General features: G+C 39.4%; 1 protein-coding gene across 6 annotated transcripts in view; it reads left to right on the plus strand.

Annotated features, from left to right (window-relative positions):
• LOC799914 (uncharacterized) overlaps window positions 1–11,471 on the plus strand; it is a 15,862-nt gene extending 4,391 nt beyond the window's left edge. For 3 of the 6 annotated variants that reach the window (XM_073941250.1, XM_073941249.1, XM_009302299.3), the window contains 6 exons: window positions 190–383; window positions 2,118–2,272; window positions 5,531–6,063; window positions 6,859–7,067; window positions 9,379–9,480; window positions 10,977–11,471. In XM_073941250.1, coding sequence (XP_073797351.1) covers window positions 190–383; window positions 2,118–2,272; window positions 5,531–6,063; window positions 6,859–7,067; window positions 9,379–9,432 — 1,145 coding nt within the window. In that variant the 3' untranslated portion in view covers window positions 9,433–9,480; window positions 10,977–11,471. The remainder of the gene's footprint in view (window positions 1–189; window positions 384–2,117; window positions 2,273–5,530; window positions 6,064–6,858; window positions 7,068–9,378; window positions 9,481–10,976) is intronic. The other 3 variants (XM_073941248.1, XM_068217276.2, XM_001340182.9) reach the window with 1 other exon arrangement.
• The last annotated feature ends 296 nt before the right edge of the window (window positions 11,472–11,767 follow it).

The raw sequence follows: 11,767 nt of genomic DNA on the forward strand, positions 1-11,767 counted from the left end.
ACTGCTTTCATCAAGTCTGATTAGAACAAATACAATTAATGCATGTTGAGCATTAGAGGCTGGAGATATTCACACACTGCAGACACACAACTGGGGTTAAACCCCTTATAGAAGTGATTTTTGCATAATAGGTGCCCTTTAAAGTCAGATGATAAGTATGCATTAGTGATTTGTGTGTTTCTGTTTCAGAGCTCATGCTCAGTAATTCTGTGTCCAGTCCAGAGTTTATTCAGGAGCTTCTTCCGGCTGCGGAGCGAACGGCTCTTCTCTATCACCTGTCTTATCTGTGTTTGGGGGGATTTCCAAAACTGGAGCGTCTGCTTCGGGAAAGAGCTGTGGAAACACAGCTTCTGTTTGGATCTTCTGAGGCTGTTCTGCTCAAGGTATTCATTTTTCTACAGCTTTATTAGACTTATGAAAGGTCAATATATGTTCTCTATTGTTCAATGAGCTTCAAGCAGCTTAACTGATGGTAAACACCTCAGTATGAAGTCTAAAACATGCTAAAGAGTACAATGTTTATGCAAAAGTTCCAAAAGTTTCTTCTAAACTTGCAGTGAATAATACCAATAAACAGATGAAGTCATTATGTGTTAGCACTAGAATTTCACACAGCTCTCATGTACTGCAAGGTAAAGGATAAAGTACAACCAGCCGGTTGTTATTGCAGAATAGAACCTGACAGGTTTATCTGCAGCTGTTGTGTAAGACTGAAGGATTTATTCTGCAACCGCCTGGATGTACTTTATCCTGCTTATTACCTGGCTACTGGCAACAAAATGTAAAATTTAGACACAAAACTTTATTCTGAGCTGTGACCTTTTGTCAATTTTGTAATTAAAGGCAAAGCTGACAGAAATGAAAACAGCTGAATGGAGTATACACTAACCTGCAGATTATTCAGTCACTAGATGGCGCCAAACTGTCAAAAACAGAGGCAGGACAGATATTCATATTCACTGACAGTCAAGATGATTCTCAGAATACCCGAATAAGCTTCAGTTATTAGTGTAATCAGGAGTTATCTGGGATAATTATAGGGCTATCAGGAATACTTGATCCTGATTGATCAGTCATGTTATGTTATTCCCAGATAATAACCGCTGAAATTATTAACACAGACTCATCTGGGTACTTCGAATCATCTTCGAATCATTTTGACCATCAGTGAATATGTGCACATTCATATACAACCCATACTGTTATTGACTGTTTGGCACCATCTAGTGACTGAATAATGCATAGGTTAGTGTATACTCCATCTACTTGCTTTAGTTTCTGTTTTAGTTAAATATTTCATAAGTGTAAACAATGTTTTGTGTATGATTTGTACATTTTGCGGCAAGTGGCCATTTAATAATGGGATAAAGCGATTGTTTTTGCAGTTTTTCTACAATTGTTTTTCTACAATAACAACCGGCTGGATGTACATTATCCCTTACTAAACATACCGCAGAATGTTGCAACTGACCAATCAGAATCAAGTATTTCTGGCAGCTGTGTAATAATCAACAATAACTTTAGTTTCTGTCAGGATCTGTCATTTCATGACTTTATTGCCTGTGGGCCTTTTTGTTCCTCCGTTAACCAGTCCTTTTGTTATCACTGCATTTTTTGTTCCAAGTGTGGATTTTTTATGTTTCGTAAATAAACCTCTCACAGTGCAAGTACCGTCTTGTTGTTGGGATCATGGTCCTCCTGTGGCTCAGTGGATAAGCCTTCAGTCTCTGACACTGGAGACCTGGGGTTAAACCCCGTGCAAAATATCTCTGCAAAAACTAGAGCAAGCAAAACACATCCAAAGAACTAGAAAAAGGCAATGTAGCTCAAGACTCTGAGTAAACTAGACTTTAGAGAAGCAAGATAAGACTTACGATCACCATGGGCTAGCATCAACAATAACTGAGCAAAGAAACAAGGGAACTAGTCAACTTAAATACACAAGACCTAACAGCACACATGTGAAAACAATCACGTAAATACTGAACTTAAACAACACATGGGGAGAAATGGGGACATCTAGTGGAGAAACAAAATCATAACATGTAAAAAATAAAGTCATGAAATGACAGATCCTGACAGTTTCTTTAATGAGAATCTCTCTTCTGTCTGTGCAGTGTGTGGGAACCAGCAACAACCTGGTTAAATCTCTGCTGCCCACTCTGAAAGTGGCCGTGGAGAAGAACAAACCCCAGTTAGCTCGCAAACTCCTGGAGAAGGCAAAAGATTGGATCAGTGACATCATAAAGGTCGTCAAAGATATCGTAAGGAGGTAATAATGTCAACCGGGAAACATTAGCAGGTGATGTATTGTAGTGCAGGATTGGACATGTCACCATGTTTCTCAGAAAACACATTTGTTAAGGTGCTGTTGACTTTAAATGTGTTTGATGTTCAACTCAGGCTCATTCTGAGAACGTAGCCCTGTGGGCGTTTCTGGAGACCGCCAAATACGCTCCGGGAGGTAGGTATTTTTGCAGTTTTTGTTTTTGCGAACTCGTTCGCACCCACGCTGTTCTCGCGTAAACCCACCTGAAGCAGATGTCGAACAACTGACTGTCTGACTCACTAAATGATTGACTGGGCAACCAGCCAATCAGCAGACCCACCCTTCTCCTTCACTGAACCCAACCTGTTTTACTGATTGACCCGCCATCCACTTACTTCCCTAAACCCAACCAACAATTCACAAAAGCTGTCCAGAAAAAGAAAAGCCCTCATCTGATTTTTACTGTGTTTTCAGATTTCACCACATTCTCACCATGTAATGAACTTGTTCACAATACTTTTTGGATTCTGTTTTTGTCTTACCTGATTTCTGGAACCCCTCTTTCCCAGACTCGAACACGGTGGTCGTCGTGCAGGCGCGGATTGGCCATCTGGCAATTCTGCCGGACCATCTGAAGGGCCGGACCATTTTTTAAATGTGGGCCAGTCAGTTAAAAAAAAAAAAAAAAAATCTTAATATGTATTGCTTTTACATACAGGCAGCTTTTATCTCTTGCAAGATGTGAATATTATGATGATGATGATGATAATAATAATAGTAATAATAATTAGATGTTAAGCATTTGGCCCGATCGGTGACGGCTGGCTGGTTTTGAGAGGGGCTGACCCAATCAGAGGTTACGCGGACGTAATCAAAATCTGGCAAGAATGTCAAACAAACAGTAAGTGCAACATAAGATAATTGTCAGAGATGGACCATTAAAAAAAGGAAAGGCGGTGCCGAAAAGCTCAAAGAAAGCAAAAAAAGCACCCTAAAATCAGACGCTGAAATATTCTCGAAAGGTTTAGATTTGTTTGCTGCATCGGAGGACATTACGCTCCATTCACACAGGGCTTCAGCGTCAACGCTTGACTGAAGGTGTGTCTGAAGTTGGGGCTGAAGTAATCGTCATGGAAGCGTCAGCCAATGAAATTCAGTCAGCAATAGGCCACTGTCTGAGCTGGTGTATTTGCATACAGTGATCTGATTGGCTGATGCTTCCGTCGTGCAGTGAGCAACGCCTCTGAAGCGGCGCCGACCGATCCACAATGCGGTTCGGCAATGACTGACGTCACCCATTCAAAGTGAATGGGAAGCGTTGACACTGACGCCCCGTGTGAATGGGGTGTTAGTGAGGTAGAGGAGGTATGAAAACAGAAAATATACATCTAAGTCATTATACTAAAATATACTAAGTAGTTTTGACACCATTCACACTACTTCTGACAGTTTTTGACTGTAACATACACTGTGCTTAACAGTAAGCTTAACGCAAGGGTTTCCAAACTTTTCAGCCCGCGACCCCCAAAATAACAATGCCAGTGACTCGCGACCCCCAATTTCCTCTGAGGAGGTTATAAATACAGAAAGCCTGCATGCAATGGCGCACACATACATATAGACCCAAGTCTATTCTCAGTTTAATTTTTAAAATGTATGTGAGTGCTGTAAAGGTGCCAAAAAGTTTAACCTGGTGTTATAAAATCAGTCTGCTGCATCTCACGCTATTGCTGTGTCTTTGATATTATGTAATTACCCCGGGAGTCGCAATTCAGTAGAACTAGTAACTATAAGCTACTAGTAACTATAAACAGTAGTATATAACTATACAATAGTAACTACAAATGAATATTTATTTCTCTTCAGTAGGTTATTGATAAAATATGGTAATTCTTATGGTTTAATAAAAATAAATAGATTTTAGGAAATCACCAGGCGACCCCACCTTTATTGTCCCGCCACCCCCACTTTGAGAACCACTGGCTTAGCGTAGAACTCCTGTGTCATGACTGCGTTTGTCCACCAGATGCCACTGTAGTTCGCCAGCAACCCCCAGCGAACTACAGTGGCTTAAGAACTACATTTCCATATATTCTTTCGCGCACACACCCTGTCTGTCATCTACACTGATTTACAACCACAGCTGTCTCCGTTCTCCGTTGATTACCTGGATTATATATTCAGTCATTTATCCTCTGTTTGTCAGTTGGTCATTGTCGTTTTTGGTATGTTGTTTCTGTTCTTGTATCTTGTTAAAGTCTAGTTCAAGTTAATCTATCTTAGCTTCTTGTTTTGTTTGGTTGTTTGCCATTTTATTACTTTGCACTTTGGATTTTTTGTCACTTTCTCTGCATTATACATTAATTAAACTGCACTTTCTACACCCCCGTTTTTGTTCCTGTTCTTGATCACCATAACGTGACATCCTGTACATTTTAAAATGTCACTATCAGCAGATAACGGGGGATTTAGGGTGTACAGACTGCTGTATGCTATTGTACTAGCAATATAGTCTAACATGCAACAGAACCTACAGCTTTAGCCATAGTACTGTACGCATTTGTAGAGAACTCTGAATACATAGCAAGTCTCTAAAGTAAAACCTTAAAAACATGCAGAGGTTACAGTATGCATTTAATCCTTAGGTAGAGGCGCACAGAATGACAATGGGTTGTTTTTGTTCCAGTCACATACATTAAATGTTGAAATATCTATGACATATGCTACTGCTTATATTGTTTCACCATCAGCACACTAATATAAGTAGTGAATGTGCGTGTCTGTGAGCGGGGCTGTGTCTGTATGGTAATGTGGGCTGGTGTGGATACAGTGCCAGGGCTGAATTTTTGTCCCAGTCCGCCCCTGTCGTGGTGGTCAGCTCCTCTCTGCATCTCAAGTCCGCCGACGTACATGACGAGGACAAACTGCTTGCGGCAGGAAAGCCCTCCACATGGAAGTAAGCGGGCAGCCGGTAAGCGCCCAAAGGAACGTTCGCATAGCATTTAAAATCAAATGCAGCCATACGTACCTCCGGCTACATAATTCGTGGTCTCCAGAAATGTCCGCGGGACTACGTTTTCAGCATGAGCCTGTGTTGTTGATGTCAGTATCAACCGAACTTTAAATTGTTTGGGTTTTACTTTTTAATTAAAATCTGCTATAGTTTTATGCCAGCGGCACTATAATATATGTACCATGAAAAAATGTTGATGTTTTCTTATTTTACCAGCTTGTTCATTATGATATTTGCTGCACATTCAGGTATGACAAGCACAACAGTGATGTCGCCAAATCCACCAGTGACATCATCACAGTGAAGGACGAGACTGATAAAAAAAAACAGCAACAAACCGGCGAGATGGAGGCCCTTCAGAAAACTGTGGACACCCTGGAAGCCAACCTTCAGAAACTTAACAAGGAGATCGAAGCCTCTGAGAAAAGGATTGAAGCGAAAAATGCAGAAATTCAAGCGTTCATTAATAAAATCTCTGGCAGTAAGGAAGATCAAGGGAAGAAGCTTGCAGAAGCAGGAGCTGCAGCAGCAGCAGCAGCAGCAGCAGCGATTGAGCCGGGCGTCGCTATATTTACAATGATGGTGCCATTCGTGGAAAGCATTATTGGTTATATTTGCAATACGGTTGCTGCCCCTGCATATCAGGAGACGATCAAAACTCTTCAAGGAGGATTGTCTGAGCTCCAAAACGCTCATCGCAGCCTGAAAGATCAGGAGTGGAGCATCCAGAACAAGCTGATGGACCAACAGCTGAACCTGGCCAAAATAAAAATCGAAAGCGGTGAGATGCTTCATTTTGTCCGTGCTTTATATACAGTTTAAGACAGAATGATTAACCTCTAAATCCCTGTACAAATTCACCCTCTATTCTTTCTTTTCTTATATTAAAAACAGCCATTTTGACTTTTCCTATAATTTTAAGAGTTGACACTCAGCTGATGATTGATTATAAAGCGTGTTCATCATGCTATCATGGGAGAGAGCCCTGAGCTCATAAGATTCTCGAGCCCGGGGCTCCCTCCTGTTTGCAGGGCGAGAGGGGAGTTTGAGCTCAGGTAGATGTGGAGAACTCCCCTGCTGTAGTAGCTCATGAACAGACAGTGATCGCTCTTAAGAGATAACTACTGACTAGCAGCATGTCTATGGTGATTTAAATTAGTCAATTCACTTAAGCTGCATGTTTTTGGATGGTGGGAGGAAACCGGGGATTCCGGGGGAAATCCACGTGAGCACGGGGAGAACGTATAAACTCCACACAGAAAAATCAGCTGGCTTGGTAAGGACTAGAACCAGTGACGTTCTTGCTGTGAGGAAACCGTGCTAACCACTGGGCCACTGTGCCACCCAGGAGAGGAGGAGGGGTAGGGGTGAAAGGGGGGATTATTCAAAATGAAGATGGCTGTGATATGGAGCTGAGGATATTTATAGTGGCTTGGGAATCGTCTGATTGGTCAATCATACATTGAATAATGCAGAATAAGCACGTGGTCCTCTCAAAATTAGTTTATAAATAAACTTCACAAATTTTAGACAGAGAGAGAGAAAAACACTTCAACTTTGCATATCTGGATCTCAGGTCAGCTGCCCAATGTAAGTCACCTGAATGAGGTCCAGAAGTGCCTGTCCAGAATCCAGCAGATCCTGGTCCAGCTCCAGAAGTTCTGGGAGAAGGTTGGCGCTCTTCTGGACACCCTGAAGGACAGGACCTTTGCTGGGGAGGACCATATTGAATTCCTGGAGGACATGAAGGAGGTGTTCCTGGAGTCTGTGGTTGCAGCCAAACAGGTAAATGGTGATAACTCTGATCTCAAGCAGGGGTTCCCAAAGTGGGTGAGAGGGATTTTATTTTGCTGGATCCTTCTAGTATATGTTATACTAAATGGCAGTTGCTGATTAAGTCAACAATTAATACACATCTGAAGCAGTTTTAGGCAGTTTTCAGTCATTTTAAAAGCCTGCATGCTGAAAAAAACCAGCTTTAATGCACAAATTAAGGAAAGCCTCTATCGTGATGGAAAAATTAAAATCAATTTTCATCTGTACAATATTCAGCTTTATTTAGGGTGCTTTCACACCTGCCTTATTTAGTTGGATTGAATCGCACTAGAGTTTGTTCTCCCTCTTGGTACGGTTGGTTTGGGCAGGTGAGAATGCAGCAATCGTACTCGAGTGCGCACCAAAAGCGGACCAAATAAGGGTACCGAGACCTGCTTAAAGAGGCGCTCTCAGCACACTTTCAAACGAACCCTGGAACGGTTCGTTTATGGTGAGAATATGATCCGTACTAAAACAGGTCCATTATAGGATATGGAGAAAAAATATTTGTTGACAGCGCTTTACCAACAGAGAGAGAGGAGAAAACATTACCTGATGGATCGTTGGTAATATTTCCGCAAGATGAGCATGTCGCAGTTTAGCTAAATTAAGTCATGCCTCCTCCTGAAGTGACGAGCGATGCATTAAAACTTTGTATAAATACAGCCACAGCCGCGCTTCATTCCCGAAATGTAGAGTTTGTCTAAAGCAGGGATACAATCAGTCAGCGCAGTCGTCCCTTTATAGTAAAAACCACATTGTCCCTGCCGGTTTTGTTTACTTGTGGGAGTTCAATGGCATTTTCCCGCTTCTGAATTCTGACCAATCAATAAGCAGTTTAGGAAATATGTTCAACAACATCTGGCCTATGAGAGATGTGGATTGTGTCAGATGACTGCATTTTGGTTTGTTTCAACTGGTTCAGACTGAAGCCAGCAGTGTGGTGTGAAAACGACCCAAAGACGGCAGAAAATGCATCAATGTATCATGTATTACTCTTGTTGCGGACCAAATGAAGCAAACTACAGATGTGAAAGCACCCTAAAAGCCCCCTAATACTGATGGTCATGTTCATCAAAGCATCTAATAAGGTGTTATATCAATTTAATAAAGTAATTGAAATATTTACGAAACAAAAACAACTAAGTAGGAGTTGGGACCCCATGGACAATAAAGGGGGATCACTTGTTAATTTCCAAAAATCTAATTCACATTATTAAACTGTAGGTTATGGACCATATATGATAATTCTAACAGAGAAGTAGTAGTTAGTAGTTACATTAAAAAAACAACACGCAAATAAAAAGCCATTTGGCTTTTTTTTTTTTTTTTTTTTGCAATCTCTTGGATGATTACGTTATATTAAAGCCACAGCACACTGATTTCATGGCACTAGGTTAAACTTTTTGACACCTTTACGGCATTCACCTACATTAAAATTAAATACAGGCCACAACTGAACATAGAGGATGATCTCTGTGTGGCGTTTTTCAAAACTAAATTATGAATAGACTTAGACCTATTATGGTATGTGTGCGCGGTTATGTGCAAGGTTTATATATTTATAACCACCTCAGAGGAAATTGGGGGTCACAAGTCTTTTAGGGGTTGTGGGCTGAAACATTTGGGAAGCCCTGATCTAGAGTAGGGCTGTGCGATTCTGGAAAAAAAATGACATTGCAATATTTGGTAACACTTTTTTAATTCAGTTGAATTCACCTTTATGTGTACCGTGCTTTTACAATGTAGACTGTGTCAAAGCAGCTTCACATATAAGATCATAGCACATTGAAACAGTGTAGTTCAGCTTTTAAAGTTTAAGTTCAGTTCAGTTTAGTTCAGTTCAGTGTGGTTTAATAATCACTACTGAGAGTCCAAACACTGAAGAGCAAATCCATCCATGCACAGCTCTACAACTTTACTAGAAGAGGTGTTCATAAGTCTGTCATTATGCCTTTATAATGTAAATGGGATTTCATGCACGCTTATATAATGTTATGAAGTGTCATTCGTGGAGTTATGATATTTTAAATGCGAAGATCACACTGTTTGCTATGACATAAATATATCACATTCTGTTTATGTCTTCATTATGACAACTTGACGTTACCAAGACAACAAAACTTGTCATAAATCTGTCATAAACATGATTTTATTTCATTTTTAATGGAGTAAGCTAAATAATTTTGTGTTTGCTTTATAATAAAATTATTTGGCTTTTACCATTGACAGATTATTTATTAATATTAACAATAATAATAATAATACCTTTTAATTATAGGCGCCTTTCAGAGCACTCAAGGAGACCTTACAATATGTCACAGGCACATTATAAAAACAAGAATGAAGAGTAAAAAAAACCAGCCTGATTTCACGAGGAAACGTAAGTATTTTACGTTTTGCCAGTTTAGTGGCTAATTCGTACGATTTCATCGTACGAGTTCAGTCGAACGAAATGGTAGGATTTTAAAAAGGAGGCGTGGCACCTGACCCCACCCCTAACCCCAACCGTCATTGTGGGATGAGCAAATCGTACTAAATTGTAGGAATTAGATCGTACGAATTCATACGAATTAGCCACTAAATGAAAAAATTACGAATTGCCGTGAGATTGTGTTGAAACATAGTATTAATCCAGAAAGTCATTAAAGCAATCATGAACAGAAAGATTTTAACCTGCAATTTAAAATTGGAGATAGAGTCCACCTGACGAATATCTAACTGTGGTGCTGCTAAAAGCCCTGCCACCAAATGATTTCATCTTAAAATTTGGAACTGATAACAGATCAGCCGCAGAAGATCTCAGTGAGCGCCGAGGAGAGAACCAGTGAAGATCAGAGAGGTAATCGGGTGCCAGGTTGTGAAGAGCTTTGTAAGTTAATAAAAGAATTTTATATTGTACACGATAAAAAACAGGAAAACAATGCAAGTGAAAGAGAATTGGAGGTTGGTTAAGAGGGATACCAGATAGGAGGGAATTGCAATAATCAATCCTTGATGTAAGCAGAGCATGTACGAGCACTTCAGTACTTTGTTGGGATAGTGAAGGGCGCAGTCTTGCAATGTTACGTAAGTGAAAAAAGGCAGATGGTGAAATATTACTAATATGTGAATTAAACAAAAGCACCATCTAGTATAACCCCAAGACTTTTAGCATGAGTTGTAAAATTTACTAGAAAATTATTGAAGATCGGAGGGGGGATGAGATGGAGCATTCTTAGTAGACATATAAACTTGCGTATCATCAGCATAAAGATGAAATGTATGCCATAAGAACAAAATATATATCCTAAAGGAAAAAATTTTAATAATAAATAAAAGAGGACCCAATACAGATCCCTGAGGAACACCATGAGTGACTGAGACTGGAACAGAGCGAGTATTTTGCTTGTTTTAAGGAAAAACTCATTTAATATTGACTTATTATCTTTGAAAACAAGACAATATTTTTACTTATCTAAATGTTTCTTAGTTTAAGAATTTTTAGATATTTGGGTAAGAAAAAAGACAAAAAACCTTATTAAGAAAGGCATTTTTAAATGTGTAAAACGGGTAATTCCTGGAAAAAAGCCTTTTTTTTGCCACATCTAAATTATATATGAGAGATACCTTTTTTACTTGCATTAAAATTGTTCAAATGTTTTATTATATATCTGTTTAATTTAAAGATAAATATTCTTAATATTTAATATTAAGTTAAGTAGTACTTACAAGAGTTTAGTTTAATACTAGTCCCTTATGTGAGTCTGCCATCTAGTGGCAGATACTGGTTACAACATTAACTCTAATACACAGTTTAGTTTCTCGTCAGTGTGCAGTGAACTCAGCGGTGATTTGTAAAGTTGTAAAGCTGTCTGACCTGTGATGTGATGTGTACAGGGCTGGACACAGTTCGGCCTCAGCTGCATGAAGGCCAACGGCATCTTCAGTGTTCAGGCGAATGACGCCTACAAGTTCCTGGAGGTCAACCCTTCAACTCTGTCCAAAGCAGACTGGGAGAAAGAGTACAACCTCGTCAAGGTGAAGCTGGAGAACATAAAACCGAATGTTCCAAATCAAAAGGCCATCACACACTGAGAGCTGAAGATGATCTACCTGGGAAAAGTGAGAGCGTCTGGAACATCATCTTCGCTTTGATCTCTGTCGGAAACGGCATTCTGTTCTAAAAGTTGCTACATTTGAATTTGAATTCACGTCATGACCGTTAGGAAAGTGTGCTCTATTTAGAATGTTAGCAGTCTTCTACACTGTGAAATATCCTTTGATCCTTTCATTAAAATAATACTGTACTGCTAATACAGGTGAATATTGTTCTTCTGTGATTTCTGTAAGCATGAGGTTATCTGCTGAAATAAAACCACACTGTAAAAAAAATCCTGCTTGCCTTAAATTTTTAAGCAGAATCAAAATTATCTTTGAGTCCATTAAACTTATATTATGCTAAACTGACCTAAAATAGCTTGTGTAACTTAAATTAGATTAATTAAATTAAGTTAGAACAAGATTAACTTTTTAAATTTTTAATAAGTTACAATGACCTAAAAACATAGTGTATGCTGTCATGATTAATTGGTCATATATTGTTTTTATAGTGTAATGTCATTACAAGACTGCCTTTTGGTATCAGTAAAATGTCTTGCATATGTTTTACACAGCAGATGCCCTTCCAG

Source organism: Danio rerio, chromosome 24, assembly GCF_049306965.1.
Source record: "Danio rerio strain Tuebingen ecotype United States chromosome 24, GRCz12tu, whole genome shotgun sequence".
In the NCBI taxonomy this organism is placed as follows: domain Eukaryota; kingdom Metazoa; phylum Chordata; class Actinopteri; order Cypriniformes; family Danionidae; genus Danio; species Danio rerio.